The sequence below is a fragment of the Cyrtonyx montezumae genome, unplaced genomic scaffold, assembly GCF_038088225.1.
Source record: "Cyrtonyx montezumae isolate F1298 unplaced genomic scaffold, pur_monq_1.0 scaffold_44, whole genome shotgun sequence".
Lineage (NCBI taxonomy): Eukaryota > Metazoa > Chordata > Aves > Galliformes > Odontophoridae > Cyrtonyx > Cyrtonyx montezumae.
The window spans coordinates 1,666,817-1,683,868 of NW_027072050.1; the positions used below are offsets into that span (position 1 = coordinate 1,666,817).

General features: G+C 49.8%; 2 protein-coding genes across 2 annotated transcripts; one reads left to right on the plus strand and one right to left on the minus strand.

The window, feature by feature from the left end:
• Positions 1-471: 471 nt before the first annotated feature.
• On the plus strand, positions 472-1,410 carry LOC136055499 (olfactory receptor 14C36-like). The gene has a single exon (XM_065747285.1). It carries the CDS (start codon positions 472-474, stop codon positions 1,408-1,410), a length of 939 nt encoding a protein of 312 aa, XP_065603357.1.
• An 11,297-nt stretch (positions 1,411-12,707) lies between these two features.
• On the minus strand, positions 12,708-13,646 carry LOC136055515 (olfactory receptor 14C36-like). The gene has a single exon (XM_065747306.1). It carries the CDS (start codon positions 13,644-13,646, stop codon positions 12,708-12,710), a length of 939 nt encoding a protein of 312 aa, XP_065603378.1.
• Between the last annotated feature and the right edge of the window lie 3,406 nt (positions 13,647-17,052).

Consider the following 17,052-nt stretch of genomic DNA (forward strand, 5'->3'; position numbering starts at 1 on the left):
CCTGCCCGGGGAGCTGCCCCAGGGTGCTGTGGGGAGACGTGTGGGCAGGGCAGGGGACTTCTGCTGCCACAGCTGCTGTCTGGGGCGGGGCATCACAGCTCCACTGCACCCCAGAATGTTTCCAAGGGTGCTTTGCAAGAGGAGAGACAAGGCAGGGATTTTCCATTTGCTGTTCTTAGGGAAGGGAAAAGGGTTGGAGGCAGGAATCTGAAAGGAGCTGGGAAATAGCAACACATCTCTGAGAATCCTGCATTGCTCCTTTCTCAATCTGCCGTTCTGTGAACAGTCTCCTAAGATGCTTTCAGCCTTCCCTCTCCAAACCTAATTGCACAGAGTTTGGAATGAGAGCTCTGAGTGCAGATGGGGTAATGGTATGGGATGTGGAAACTGATTGTCTCTGAGGATGGTCTTGATTTGTCATTATCTTCTGCACTCCTAACAGCAACTCCACGCCCAGGAACGGCAGAGCAGATGCCCAACAGCAGCTCCATCAGCGAGTTCCTCCTGCTGGCATTGGCAGACACGCGGCAGCTGCAGCTCCTGCACTTCTGGCTCTTCCTGGGCATCTACCTGGCTGCCCTCCTGGGCAACGGCCTCATCAGCACAGCCGTAGCCTGCGACCAGCGCCTGCACACACCCATGTACTTCTTCCTCCTCAACCTCGCCCTCCTCGACCTGGGCTGCATCTCCACCACTCTCCCCAAAGCCATGGCCAATGCCCTCTGGGACACCAGGGCCATCTCCTACGCAGGTTGTACTGCACAGGTCTTTTTCTTTTTGTTTTTGTTTTCAGCAGAGTATTCCCTTCTCACAGTCATGGCCTATGACCGCTTTGTTGCCATCTGCAAGCCCCTGCACTACGGGACCCTCCTGGGCAGCAGAGCTTGTGCCACCATGGCTGCAGCTGCCTGGGGCACTGGGTTTTTCTTTTCCCTGCTGCACACTGCCAATACATTTTCTATACCACTGTGCCAGGGCAATGCCGTGGACCAGTTTTTTTGTGAAATTCCACAGATCCTCAAGCTCTCATGCTCGCAATCATACTACCTCAGGGAAACTGGATTTATTGTGGTAAGTGTTCTTGCCATATTTGGGTGCTTTGTATTCATAGTGCTGTCCTACGTGCACATTTTCAGGGCCGTGCTGAGGATGCCCTCTGAGCAAGGCCGGCAAAAAGCCTTCTCCATGTGCCTCCCTCACCTGGCCGTGGTTTCCCTGTTTGTGGGCACGGACTTCTTTGCCTACCTGAATCCCCCTTCCCTGTTCTCCCCATCCCTGAACCTGGTGGTGTCATTTTTGTACTCAGTAGTGCCTCCAACACTGAACCCCCTCATCTACAGCATGAGGAACCAGGAACTCAAGGATGCAGTGGGGAAAATGATGGCAAGGACACATTTCAGGAGGGATTAACTTCTCATCTTTCTCTACAAATGACTCACTGTTGTTTCTGTAGCAGGCTCATATTATGCCTTTTCACCTTTAAAATGCTTATTTATTTCTATTAATTGATACATTTTTTTTGCTGTTCATTTATATGTGTGAGTGTGTAATAAATATTATTGGTTATTATTCCTAAACATGCGTTTGGATTCTGTCTGCTTCTACTGAGGCATCACGCTGCTCTCTATCTCCTGGAGCCCATACGAATTCTGGGTCAGTGCTGACTCTCACACAGCCTCTGTTTTTATCTCTGTATCTATAGAGAAATGAGATGCCAGCAGGCACTGTGGAGGTGATACAGGCTGGATTAGCAAAAGGGATGCACGTTTTAGCCTACGGACCAATATATTAGTTCATCAAAAGGAATCCAATTGTGCTTATCCTGAAACTTTTTCTTGGGTTGCATATAAATTGTTTTGACTTATAGTGCACCAAATTAGAAAGTTGCTCGTTACGTTATAACAAGCAATGGGAATTTGCCATACTGGGGAGAAAAGAGCTAGCAGGTCATGCAGAGGGCACTGTGTTGAGGAGGAAAATGAAATAAAAGGGAGGAAGTAGGTGCTGTAGGAAGGAGGATGTGAGGAGTCAGGGGCTGTGCTGGGGGCACACCTCCGTAGCCCTGCATGCATGCTGCCCCATGCGGTGCCTGCACAGAGCTCCCAGGGGCTGCCTGAGGGGTGGTGGAGCCGGGCTGTCCTGCAGAGGGGAATGGACACGGAGACACTGTGCTGAAAGGCTGGGGCCCCAAAATCACCCCGGAACTCAGCAACCCCAGATGTGCTGTGCTCACCTTGCCTGGCTCTGCTGCTCTCTCACTGCCCCTCCTCAACAGGACAGGGGGGAAATAAATTAAACAGCTCTCAGGTAGAGACAAAAAGCACCTTATTTTTTCCTTGCTTAGAGCCTAATGATAACAAATGTTGTGTATTAATGGCTGAAATGGAAGTGATTTGCTATGTTTGTATTTCAGTTTTGTTGTCTCACATCCTGACCTTTTCTTTAACATGGAACAATAATAACTTCCTAAATTAGCCCTGTGTACAAGTTAGTTATTGCTGTTCTTACTGTCCGACCCACACTGTTGTGTCACTGTAGAGCTGGGAACGATTCACCTCTCAATGCTTTGGACATCTGCTGAACTGCAGACACTGTCAGTCACAGTGCTCTGGATTCCTAAGTGAAGGTTGCTAAGTTACAGAAACACTCTTATCTACCAGGTGCCAGCTGCAGGTACTGCAAGGCAAAGAAACAATTTAATGAACAATTTAATTGTATGTGCTATAAAAAGATGTGTTTTACTGTAACACAACCTTAGTTCTGAGATTCACCTGTACTTCTGAAAGGCCTCTGGCATGGTCCCACATCACTTCCTTATCTCTATGAAGAGATATGAGAGATGGATTTGAAGGGAGGACACTTCATTGGATGATAAATTGGTTGGAAGGTCGCAGCCAAAGGGCTGTGAGAAAGGGCTCTCAGGTAAATGGTTTCCAGCAGCTAGAGGCCAATCACAAGGGGTGTCCCCAGGGGTCATCCTTGGGACCAGAGCTCTTCAATGTCTTTATCAGTGGCATGGATGATGAGATAGAGTGCACCCTGTCCAAGTATGCTGATGACAACAAGCTGAGTGGTGCAGTTTTAACAACAGAATTAAGAGATGCCATCCAGAGGGAGCTAGACAGGCTTGAAAAGTGAGCCCAAGGAAACATCATTCAACAAGATCATGTGCAAGGTTTTGCACTTGTGTGGGGACAGTCTCTGATATGAGTACAGACCAGGAGAACTCCTTGAGAGCAGCTCTGCAGGGAAGATCTTAGGGGTCCTGGTAGATGCAACCCTTAACATGAGCCAGCAGTGCACGCTTGCAGCCTGAGGCCAAGTGTACCCAATTATGCTCATCCTGAAACTTTTTCTTGGGTTGCTCTGGTTTCGCTTAGGATGGCCCTGAATACTCCCCTTTACATCTGGCCCCCAGCTGATGCTCAGAAAGGAGGTGGCTATCTCTGAGGTTGTCTGTCGCAGCTTCCAGACACTTTTGTGTAGGGGATCTTTGAAAAGAAGTGTAAGCAGTCCTTGCCATAACGTTAGCAGTTGTTTGAAAAGTAGCACACAAACAGAACAGAAACTGTGTAGAACAGCAGAAAGGCATTTACCAGCAAGAGGAAGATGCGTGCTTTGGCCACAGTCGCGACTAGATGAAACAACTGGAACAAACATAGCAGGTGCAAGATTGTATACTGTGAACCAACCAGATCTTAGCACATATTGTCTTCCTGTGTATATATGTTTTGAGTTATTGCTTAATAAACAAACATTAGCTTGCAAAAAAAAAAAAAAAAAAAAGAAAGAAAAAAAAAAAGAAATAGCATCCAGCCCTCACAGTAACTGGTATTCCGTGTTTTTACTTATTGTTTTTTCAATTGTTGTATTGTAAATAACTTCTGCATGCCATAGTGAATGATGAAAAACATCTGGATTATCCACTGGATGGTATATGAGTAACAACACTGGTCATGGTATAACAAAAATGGGTGATTTTTCTGTGGTACCAATGTTGCCTTAAGAATTAGAATTATTAGATATTATTTAGGTTGCTGTGCGCTATTTTTTTTCTATTTTTAGTGATAGATTAAATATAAATTGTACAGGATTTATGTTTCCACTGCTGGAATCCACGGAAATAACTTTTTTTAGTGTAGTCTTATCTTTTCATTATGATGTTATTAGCCTATCAATTAGCTTTTTCTTAGTTTGTCAAGGCAAAACCAGGAAAGGAATCCCAGGCAAAACCAGGAAAGGAATCCCAGACAAAGGGATGACACTGTACTGTAGAATGATTCACTCTCTTTCATCCACTAATCAGAATTTTAAAAATATGACTATGCATAACTTGAGACAAAGGCACACACTATCTTACTTCAATTTACCATATGATTCTAACAGAGAATGCTTGGGTATTGCCCAACAGATGTTTTAGTCCACTGATTCTTTCAATTGGCACCTATGTCAGGGGCCTTTAGAAGAACGATCTTGGGAAGGAACAATTACCTGCCATGAGAGAAAAGGTCTAGGAGGAGAAGCGGTTCACTGATTAAGTGCATGTTTTCTCCTTTGCCACAAGTGGACATGTCCTCTATTGCAATAGCAAGTAAAAAACCTTTGTTGCTTCACCAAGATCTTTGCCTGATAACAATTGATTGATTCTGAGCTTTTCTTGTGCAAGAAAACATGAGGGAGGTGTGGGGATAGAGGAGAGAGTGGAGACAGAGGGGGGAATGTGGGGATATGGGGCACAGAGACCCCATTCCCTCCCAAATGGGGGCCTCAGCAGAGCTTTTGGTTTCGCAGGACCCCAGTGCTGCCCGTTGGCTGAAGCCGTGGGTACAGCTCTCAGCACTTGGGGTTGGTGGGTGCCTGCTCCCATGGCGTGTTTGGGGCTGGCTTGCGGAACCTGGGACCTGGCACTGCAGTGGAGAGCGTCTTCGTGTCTGAGCACGCCCTCCCTGGGCCGGAGGTTGTAGCCACATTCCAGGGAGTGCCTCAAGGACTCTGACTTTCCCTGTCTGGCCAAGTCTGGGGCAGCATTACGGCAGCTCCCATGGTGCTCTCGGAGCTCATTAAAGCTATTTTCAATTCGAGATAAACGTGGGGAGATTCTCCCATGGTCTGTCCCATACCGTCTGGACAGGCTGCTGCTCTCAGGCACACGGGATCCACGATCTGGCTCTGATGGTGCCTGGCTGGTGGTGCTGGAAGTACTGCTCTCTAGTGCCGGGGAGCCTTGGGATGGCCCCAGTCCCTGCTGGCTGGTGGTGCTGAAGTCTGTAAGGGAGGCAGGAAGATGAGCAGGATTGAACTCCTGCCTGGGGATGGGATTGACTCCCACCTCTCCAGGGTAAAGGGACATAAGCAAGGCCGCCCTGAGCATGCAGCACACAGCTGTTTGCCTCTTACTGGTGCCCTCTCCAGCGCAGGCATTGTACTCCCAGGTGGAGGTGCTCTCACTCAAGTTGGAGCAGCACCGATGGGTGCCCTGTGCAGCGCAGGAGTGCAGAGCAGCAGCTCCCAGGGCATGGGGAAACAAATGGGTTGTGGACATGAGGACTAATAGACCTGAGCCAGAGAGTGCCTGGCACGGCTCTGCTGCTCAGTCCATGCTCCCCAACCCTGCACTGAGGCTGTGATCCCATGCAGAGCCCCAGAGGGCTGCTGAGGTAACTCACCCCGCTCCCTCTCCCTGCTCCCTGCCATGTGGGTAACAGCACTCGCTGGCATTGCAGCGCTCGTGCCTCTCTGGTAGTGATGCATATGCATCATTGTCCTCCCACGTTGGCCTCCTGTCAGAGACGGGAGGGAACGTCATGAGCACCCACTACGCCAGAAATAAAACTAATCCATGGCATCCCTCCTCCTCCACTCAATCCCCAGCTCCAGCTTCCCAATGATGCTGAGGCCTGGTTTAATGGCAGCAAAGGGCCAGGCCTGCCGGGGTTGTCAGTCCCTGGGCAAGAACATCTCATGTATCCTCACATCTTGTGAACTGGCTGAAAGACACCAACCTTACTGGGTTTCAGATCCCCAGGATGAGCATTTCTGGGATAAACTTGTCCCTGTCTCTGCAGAGGGGACACTGGAAGCAATAAATTCCAGCGCACATGGCCTGTTTCTGCAGCAGAAACACAAGTAGCATCAGCGTGAGCGGGACCTGATGCTGCTAAGCTCCCGCCGTTCCCACGGGGCAAGGGAAGGGCTCTTACCTGGACGCAGGCCCGGTGGGACCAGGTGTGTTTGCAGGATGGGCACACCATGGTGCCATATGAGCTGCTGTCCCCCACGGGGTCCATGCAGATGATGCACATGGTGTCCTGCACTGGCACTGCCTCCACTGCCTGCTGCGGGCGGTGCTCCCAGCAGAAGGACCTGCGGGAAGATGGGAGGGGTGGGCAAGGTGAGAAGTGCTGCGAGGAGGGCAGAGGAACACAAAGGAGCCCCAGGCTCTGGCTCTGGCTCTGGCAGGCTGCTGGGAGGTGTCAAGACACATTCCTCGCTACTTTGAACAGAACATCAACAGCCAGCCCTACTGATGCTGCTGGATGGCCGTGTGCTGTCAGCAGAAAAAGAACGGACTCTGCCACTTTATCAGAGTGATAACAGTGACAGTTTATAGGAAAAAAATACAACTCTTAAAGAATACAAAGCATACTCCTGATTGTTTGCAGGTGTGAATCACATGTAACACCTCCATAATCAATTGGTAAGGGGTTAGCATGAGGCAGTCATGCACCTAAGTTTCTTCTCTGATTTGTTGGCAGCAAGCAGTTTCTTACCTCACCCTAAATTGTAACTTTTTGCTCTTCTGCTAGTACAGCTCTTTTTCTGCTTATGCATCTCTCTTTTCTTGCTGAATTTGTCAAGGACTGTGACTGACCAGAGTCTGTATCACACGCACCACAGCCTGTAGGCCTTAGACCTTAGCCTAGGCACACATAATCATGTCCTCCACTAGCCAAGTATGTCTCTATAGTGTGCTGCACCCACATGCCCACCCACCCACTGGGATTCCAGTGCTGAGGGGGCTCTGCAGATGGACTCTGGTTCTATCTTTGCCCTTCTGAGGACTGCATGCTGCTCCCGGTTCCCTAACTTCCACAAACTGCCTCCAAAATTTTACTAACTCCCTCTCAAGTGCTCCTGATTTGTCCCAGGTTCTCCCAGAATTACCCCTAAAGTGCCCCCAGTGACCTGAAAAAATCCCCAAACTGCTCCCAATTGCTGCAAACCACCCTGAAGCTGGGACTCTGCCCACATCAAAAGGGGCTCTGAGGCACCGCAACACAGACAATCCCAGCGTGTGCTCCACCTGTGGGCCGCATCGGAACCAATCGCCGCCCGGCTTTCACCCATACCATGCAGAATTGAAAGCGAAACCAAAAGCTCTGCTGAGGCCCCCATTTGGGAGGGAATGGGGTCTCTGTGCCCCATATCCCCACATTCCCCCCTCTGTCTCCACTCTCCCCTCTATCCCCACACCTCCCTCATGTTTTCTTGCACAAGAAAAGCTCAGAATCAATCAATTGTTATCAGGCAAAGATCTTGGTGAAGCAACAAAGTTCTTTTTCTGCTGACAGCACACGGCCATCCAGCAGCATCAGTAGGGCTGGCTGTTGATGTTCTGTTCAAAGTAGCGAGGAATGTGTCTTGACACCTCCCAGCAGCCTGCCAGAGCCAGAGCCAGAGCCTGGGGCTCCTTTGTGTTCCTCTGCCCTCCTCGCAGCACTTCTCACCTTGCCCACCCCTCCCATCTTCCCGCAGGTCCTTCTGCTGGGAGCACCGCCCGCAGCAGGCAGTGGAGGCAGTGCCAGTGCAGGACACCATGTGCATCATCTGCATGGACCCCGTGGGGGACAGCAGCTCATATGGCACCATGGTGTGCCCATCCTGCAAACACACCTGGTCCCACCGGGCCTGCGTCCAGGTAAGAGCCCTTCCCTTGCCCCGTGGGAACGGCGGGAGCTTAGCAGCATCAGGTCCCGCTCACGCTGATGCTACTTGTGTTTCTGCTGCAGAAACAGGCCATGTGCGCTGGAATTTATTGCTTCCAGTGTCCCCTCTGCAGAGACAGGGACAAGTTTATCCCAGAAATGCTCATCCTGGGGATCTGAAACCCAGTAAGGTTGGTGTCTTTCAGCCAGTTCACAAGATGTGAGGATACATGAGATGTTCCTGCCCAGGGACTGACAACCCCGGCAGGCCTGGCCCTTTGCTGCCATTAAACCAGGCCTCAGCATCATTGGGAAGCTGGAGCTGGGGATTGAGTGGAGGAGGAGGGATGCCATGGATTAGTTTTATTTCTGGCGTAGTGGGTGCTCATGACGTTCCCTCCCGTCTCTGACAGGAGGCCAACGTGGGAGGACAATGATGCATATGCATCACTACCAGAGAGGCACGAGCGCTGCAATGCCAGCGAGTGCTGTTACCCACATGGCAGGGAGCAGGGAGAGGGAGCGGGGTGAGTTACCTCAGCAGCCCTCTGGGGCTCTGCATGGGATCACAGCCTCAGTGCAGGGTTGGGGAGCATGGACTGAGCAGCAGAGCCGTGCCAGGCACTCTCTGGCTCAGGTCTATTAGTCCTCATGTCCACAACCCATTTGTTTCCCCATGCCCTGGGAGCTGCTGCTCTGCACTCCTGCGCTGCACAGGGCACCCATCGGTGCTGCTCCAACTTGAGTGAGAGCACCTCCACCTGGGAGTACAATGCCTGCGCTGGAGAGGGCACCAGTAAGAGGCAAACAGCTGTGTGCTGCATGCTCAGGGCGGCCTTGCTTATGTCCCTTTACCCTGGAGAGGTGGGAGTCAATCCCATCCCCAGGCAGGAGTTCAATCCTGCTCATCTTCCTGCCTCCCTTACAGACTTCAGCACCACCAGCCAGCAGGGACTGGGGCCATCCCAAGGCTCCCCGGCACTAGAGAGCAGTACTTCCAGCACCACCAGCCAGGCACCATCAGAGCCAGATCGTGGATCCCGTGTGCCTGAGAGCAGCAGCCTGTCCAGACGGTATGGGACAGACCATGGGAGAATCTCCCCACGTTTATCTCGAATTGAAAATAGCTTTAATGAGCTCCGAGAGCACCATGGGAGCTGCCGTAATGCTGCCCCAGACTTGGCCAGACAGGGAAAGTCAGAGTCCTTGAGGCACTCCCTGGAATGTGGCTACAACCTCCGGCCCAGGGAGGGCGTGCTCAGACACGAAGACGCTCTCCACTGCAGTGCCAGGTCCCAGGTTCCGCAAGCCAGCCCCAAACACGCCATGGGAGCAGGCACCCACCAACCCCAAGTGCTGAGAGCTGTACCCACGGCTTCAGCCAACGGGCAGCACTGGGGTCCTGCGAAACCAAAAGCTCTGCTGAGGCCCCCATTTGGGAGGGAATGGGGTCTCTGTGCCCCATATCCCCACATTCCCCCCTCTGTCTCCACTCTCTCCTCTATCCCCACACCTCCCTCATGTTTTCTTGCACAAGAAAAGCTCAGAATCAATCAATTGTTATCAGGCAAAGATCTTGGTGAAGCAACAAAGGTTTTTTACTTGCTATTGCAATAGAGGACATGTCCACTTGTGGCAAAGGAGAAAACATGCACTTAATCAGTGAACCGCTTCTCCTCCTAGACCTTTTCTCTCATGGCAGGTAATTGTTCCTTCCCAAGATCGTTCTTCTAAAGGCCCCTGACATAGGTGCCAATTGAAAGAATCAGTGGACTAAAACATCTGTTGGGCAATACCCAAGCATTCTCTGTTAGAATCATATGGTAAATTGAAGTAAGATAGTGTGTGCCTTTGTCTCAAGTTATGCATAGTCATATTTTTAAAATTCTGATTAGTGGATGAAAGAGAGTGAATCATTCTACAGTACAGTGTCATCCCTTTGTCTGGGATTCCTTTCCTGGTTTTGCCTGGGATTCCTTTCCTGGTTTTGCCTTGACAAACTAAGAAAAAGCTAATTGATAGGCTAATAACATCATAATGAAAAGATAAGACTACACTAAAAAAAGTTATTTCCGTGGATTCCAGCAGTGGAAACATAAATCCTGTACAATTTATATTTAATCTATCACTAAAAATAGAAAAAAAATAGCGCACAGCAACCTAAATAATATCTAATAATTCTAATTCTTAAGGCAACATTGGTACCACAGAAAAATCACCCATTTTTGTTATACCATGACCAGTGTTGTTACTCATATACCATCCAGTGGATAATCCAGATGTTTTTCATCATTCACTATGGCATGCAGAAGTTATTTACAATACAACAATTGAAAAAACAATAAGTAAAAACACGGAATACCAGTTACTGTGAGGGCTGGATGCTATTTCTTTTTTTTTTTCTTTCTTTTTTTTTTTTTTTTTTTGCAAGCTAATGTTTGTTTATTAAGCAATAACTCAAAACATATATACACAGGAAGACAATATGTGCTAAGATCTGGTTGGTTCACAGTATACAATCTTGCACCTGCTATGTTTGTTCCAGTTGTTTCATCTAGTCGCGACTGTGGCCAAAGCACGCATCTTCCTCTTGCTGGTAAATGCCTTTCTGCTGTTCTACACAGTTTCTGTTCTGTTTGTGTGCTACTTTTCAAACAACTGCTAACGTTATGGCAAGGACTGCTTACACTTCTTTTCAAAGATCCCCTACACAAAAGTGTCTGGAAGCTGCGACAGACAACCTCAGAGATAGCCACCTCCTTTCTGAGCATCAGCTGGGGGCCAGATGTAAAGGGGAGTATTCAGGGCCATCCTAAGCGAAACCAGAGCAACCCAAGAAAAAGTTTCAGGATGAGCATAATTGGGTACACTTGGCCTCAGGCTGCAAGCGTGCACTGCTGGCTCATGTTAAGGGTTGCATCTACCAGGACCCCTAAGATCTTCCCTGCAGAGCTGCTCTCAAGGAGTTCTCCTGGTCTGTACTCATATCAGAGACTGTCCCCACACAAGTGCAAAACCTTGCACATGATCTTGTTGAATGATGTTTCCTTGGGCTCACTTTTCAAGCCTGTCTAGCTCCCTCTGGATGGCATCTCTTAATTCTGTTGTTAAAACTGCACCACTCAGCTTGTTGTCATCAGCATACTTGGACAGGGTGCACTCTATCTCATCATCCATGCCACTGATAAAGACATTGAAGAGCTCTGGTCCCAAGGATGACCCCTGGGGACACCCCTTGTGATTGGCCTCTAGCTGCTGGAAACCATTTACCTGAGAGCCCTTTCTCACAGCCCTTTGGCTGCGACCTTCCAACCAATTTATCATCCAATGAAGTGTCCTCCCTTCAAATCCATCTCTCATATCTCTTCATAGAGATAAGGAAGTGATGTGGGACCATGCCAGAGGCCTTTCAGAAGTACAGGTGAATCTCAGAACTAAGGTTGTGTTACAGTAAAACACATCTTTTTATAGCACATACAATTAAATTGTTCATTAAATTGTTTCTTTGCCTTGCAGTACCTGCAGCTGGCACCTGGTAGATAAGAGTGTTTCTGTAACTTAGCAACCTTCACTTAGGAATCCAGAGCACTGTGACTGACAGTGTCTGCAGTTCAGCAGATGTCCAAAGCATTGAGAGGTGAATCGTTCCCAGCTCTACAGTGACACAACAGTGTGGGTCGGACAGTAAGAACAGCAATAACTAACTTGTACACAGGGCTAATTTAGGAAGTTATTATTGTTCCATGTTAAAGAAAAGGTCAGGATGTGAGACAACAAAACTGAAATACAAACATAGCAAATCACTTCCATTTCAGCCATTAATACACAACATTTGTTATCATTAGGCTCTAAGCAAGGAAAAAATAAGGTGCTTTTTGTCTCTACCTGAGAGCTGTTTAATTTATTTCCCCCCTGTCCTGTTGAGGAGGGGCAGTGAGAGAGCAGCAGAGCCAGGCAAGGTGAGCACAGCACATCTGGGGTTGCTGAGTTCCGGGGTGATTTTGGGGCCCCAGCCTTTCAGCACAGTGTCTCCGTGTCCATTCCCCTCTGCAGGACAGCCCGGCTCCACCACCCCTCAGGCAGCCCCTGGGAGCTCTGTGCAGGCACCGCATGGGGCAGCATGCATGCAGGGCTACGGAGGTGTGCCCCCAGCACAGCCCCTGACTCCTCACATCCTCCTTCCTACAGCACCTACTTCCTCCCTTTTATTTCATTTTCCTCCTCAACACAGTGCCCTCTGCATGACCTGCTAGCTCTTTTCTCCCCAGTATGGCAAATTCCCATTGCTTGTTATAACGTAACGAGCAACTTTCTAATTTGGTGCACTATAAGTCAAAACAATTTATATGCAACCCAAGAAAAAGTTTCAGGATAAGCACAATTGGATTCCTTTTGATGAACTAATATATTGGTCCGTAGGCTAAAACGTGCATCCCTTTTGCTAATCCAGCCTGTATCACCTCCACAGTGCCTGCTGGCATCTCATTTCTCTATAGATACAGAGATAAAAACAGAGGCTGTGTGAGAGTCAGCACTGACCCAGAATTCGTATGGGCTCCAGGAGATAGAGAGCAGCGTGATGCCTCAGTAGAAGCAGACAGAATCCAAACGCATGTTTAGGAATAATAACCAATAATATTTATTACACACTCACACATATAAATGAACAGCAAAAAAAATGTATCAATTAATAGAAATAAATAAGCATTTTAAAGGTGAAAAGGCATAATATGAGCCTGCTACAGAAACAACAGTGAGTCATTTGTAGAGAAAGATGAGAAGTTAATCCCTCCTGAAATGTGTCCTTGCCATCATTTTCCCCACTGCATCCTTGAGTTCCTGGTTCCTCATGCTGTAGATGAGGGGGTTCAGTGTTGGAGGCACTACTGAGTACAAAAATGACACCACCAGGTTCAGGGATGGGGAGAACAGGGAAGGGGGATTCAGGTAGGCAAAGAAGTCCGTGCCCACAAACAGGGAAACCACGGCCAGGTGAGGGAGGCACATGGAGAAGGCTTTTTGCCGGCCTTGCTCAGAGGGCATCCTCAGCACGGCCCTGAAAATGTGCACGTAGGACAGCACTATGAATACAAAGCACCCAAATATGGCAAGAACACTTACCACAATAAATCCAGTTTCCCTGAGGTAGTATGATTGCGAGCATGAGAGCTTGAGGATCTGTGGAATTTCACAAAAAAACTGGTCCACGGCATTGCCCTGGCACAGTGGTATAGAAAATGTATTGGCAGTGTGCAGCAGGGAAAAGAAAAACCCAGTGCCCCAGGCAGCTGCAGCCATGGTGGCACAAGCTCTGCTGCCCAGGAGGGTCCCGTAGTGCAGGGGCTTGCAGATGGCAACAAAGCGGTCATAGGCCATGACTGTGAGAAGGGAATACTCTGCTGAAAACAAAAACAAAAAGAAAAAGACCTGTGCAGTACAACCTGCGTAGGAGATGGCCCTGGTGTCCCAGAGGGCATTGGCCATGGCTTTGGGGAGAGTGGTGGAGATGCAGCCCAGGTCGAGGAGGGCGAGGTTGAGGAGGAAGAAGTACATGGGTGTGTGCAGGCGCTGGTCGCAGGCTACGGCTGTGCTGATGAGGCCGTTGCCCAGGAGGGCAGCCAGGTAGATGCCCAGGAAGAGCCAGAAGTGCAGGAGCTGCAGCTGCCGCGTGTCTGCCAATGCCAGCAGGAGGAACTCGCTGATGGAGCTGCTGTTGGGCATCTGCTCTGCTGTTCCTGGGCGTGGAGTTGCTGTTAGGAGTGCAGAAGATAATGACAAATCAAGACCATCCTCAGAGACAATCAGTTTCCACATCCCATACCATTACCCCATCTGCACTCAGAGCTCTCATTCCAAACTCTGTGCAATTAGGTTTGGAGAGGGAAGGCTGAAAGCATCTTAGGAGACTGTTCACAGAACGGCAGATTGAGAAAGGAGCAATGCAGGATTCTCAGAGATGTGTTGCTATTTCCCAGCTCCTTTCAGATTCCTGCCTCCAACCCTTTTCCCTTCCCTAAGAACAGCAAATGGAAAATCCCTGCCTTGTCTCTCCTCTTGCAAAGCACCCTTGGAAACATTCTGGGGTGCAGTGGAGCTGTGATGCCCCGCCCCAGACAGCAGCTGTGGCAGCAGAAGTCCCCTGCCCTGCCCACACGTCTCCCCACAGCACCCTGGGCAGCTCCCCGGGCAGGCTGAGTGCTGAGCCTGGCAGGCGGCAGAGTCCCTGCCCCGGCACAGCCCCTGGGGCACAGCAGGGACCCTGCTCTGCACGACAGCCCTGGGCACCCGGCTGCACCCCCAGCAGCACAGCCTGCAGCCGTCCTGGCACACGCAGCCCTCAGGGCTGTGTTCTGACGTTGCAGCAGGGAAGCCCTCAGATGGAGCAGGTCTTTTTCCATGAGAAAGAAACAACGAGCGATTGCAGCCTGAGCTGCCATGAGATAACCCCGATTTACTGATCCCTCCAGGAAAAGCAGCTGCATTGCCTGAAGCGAGAGACTTACTGTGTTAAAGGCTGTGAGTAATGCTGCTCCAGTGAGCTCACAGCCTGCTCACATCCCACACATCCTGTAAGTTCCCTCTCCTTTCTCTCTTCTCCCCGTCACCTGCAGATCATGCCCCCAGCATTAATACGTGGTGCACAGAAACTGCTCCCGGGCACAGCTGTTTCTCTGCAGCTCTGCCCGCTTGTATGAGCTCCTTGTGTCCCAGGGGACCAGCCCAGCTCAGCGGGAGAGGATGTGATTTTCTTCTCCCCATCTCCCTGGAGATGTCCATGAGTCTCCATGGCCAACAGCTTCTGAAAGGCTGCTGGATGATCACAGAATCACACATAATGGAGATGTAGAATGGCTTAGGTTGGAAGGGGCATTAAAGTCACTCACTCCCAACCCCCCTGCCATGCGCAGCCTTGCCAACCCCCAGATCATGTTGTCCAACAACCCATCCAACATGGCCTTGAATGCCTCCATGGATGGGGCATCCACCACCTCCTTGGGCAGTCTGTTCCAGAGCCTCACCACCATCCATGTGTAAAAATTTCAGGAGAGTCACTTGCTCACTTACAGACAATTGCTGATGAACAAGGTGCCTGGGGTGCTCCTAGATGTGGGCAACACTGCCTGCAAGCTGTGGTAGACAACCTCAGAGATAGCCACCTCCTTTCTGAGCATTATCTGGGGGCCAAATGTGAATGGGAGTATTCTTGGCCATCCTAAATTACACCAGAGCTCTGATTTTAGGACACCTGAGAGTATCATTTTTCACCTGTCCCCTTGGAGCATGCCGAGTTATACCGCTGACCGAATGGATGAGCTCAGCGTAAGAGCCAGGTCATTGTCTCTGCTCCATCTGTGCCATATTCTGGAGTTCAAGGCATTACAAAGCTAGGACACACCTATGCTCCTTCAATGATGACACCTGAGTTTGTTCTGGGCTCTCTTTTGAATGGCAGTTCCCTCGGGTCTCCAGCACACCCACAGCCAGCTGGCAAAATGCAGCACAGCACCTTCAGGAAAGCCATGCCCTAGGTGTGTTGGTGCTGGCTGGACAGCTCCAAGCCCCACAATGGCTCTATTGCTCGCGTGCCACCTTCTGAGCACCACTACCATTGTGTAGACACAGGATCCAGCCAGGATACATCCAGTGATGCTTTGGGAATGGAAAGCTTTCTAAAGTGTCTTTACACTAAGGAGAACACCAAAACTATGAACTCCTTGAGCTAGAAATCTTTTTGCATTTGCAGACCTAGGATCTTCTTGGATCACAGAAACATGGCAGGATGGTTCCCACCTGTGAAGCTATGAAAAAGAGGGATAAGGACTCTTCACAGGGGGTGGTCAAGGAAGACAAGGATAGGCTACTGCTCTCTATGTGAGAGCACACTGAGCTCTGCCTGGAGAGGGCAGAGGATCCCACTGTGAACTGATGGAAATGGCTTAAAGAGGAGACCAGCAGTGCATGTTACTGGTTTCCTGATCAGGAAGAACAAGAGGAAGGGGACCTAAAAAGACAAACAGGAGCCTCACATTTTGAGGCCCTTGTCACAGTCAGGGGCTATACTCACTCCAGCATCTTCTGGAGAGACAGCACAGCAGGGCATAAGCCATCCAGAAGATCCCTGGAGAGCACAGCTGACAGCTTCATGACCAAGCTAAGAAGAACTAAAGAGAAGAGGTGCTCTGCTGGATCTCATACTCACCAGCAAGGAGGGTTTGTGAGGAATGTGAAGGTCAAAGGCGTCCTGGGCTGCAGTGGCCATGGCATGGTGGAGCTCAGGTGTCTGTAGAGAGGGCAAAAGAGAAGCTCACAACTTTGGGCTTCAGCAGAACACAGCTTGGCTTCCTCAAATGTCTGTGGGGTACGGGAAGGCAAGGTAAGGCTCTGAGGGGAATAGGATAAAAAAAGGTGTTATCGACCTAAGGACCAGAACTTCCAAGTAGAAAAAGTCCATTCCAAGGAAGAGAAAGCCAAGCAGCAATGTCAGAAGTCCTGCAGGAATGGGAAAGATCGCCCTGATCAAACCCAAACAGAGCAATGCAGAGATTTTTCCCAGTGTTCCTGCTGAGATGAGTTTAGCAAAGCTAGAGTTCCACTGCAATTGAACGTGTCCAGGCATATCAAAGGGAGGTAGAGCTTAAAGAAATGTGTAGGCAAGAAAAGGAAGGCTAGGGAGACTGTGGGCCCACAGTAGAACGGAGCAAGGAACCTGGTGAGACAGGACATGGAAAAATCACTGATACTCATTTCCTTCCTGATCTCACTGTTTATCAGTTGGATTGGGCCTCTTGGTAGCCTAAATGCCAGAGACAGTTGGGAAATGCTGATGCAAGAAGAGGTGAACTCCTAAGGAAACAGGATCCAGAGTTGGAAGAGACTGACAGAAATCACAGAATCCTTGAATGGCTTGGGTTGGAAGGGGGGAAAGCAATACCCAGAGTAGTGCCTTCCCATTTCAGATGCTCGAGACAAGAAAGATGTCAGCAAGCTGAACGGGGCTTGGGAAGGCTCAAACAAGAGGACTGGGTTTGAACACTTCACGTGTGAGGAGAGGCTGAGGGACCTGGGCCTGTCCAGCCTGGAGAAGGGAAGGCTGAATGGAATCTCACTGCAGCCTGCCAGAACCTGG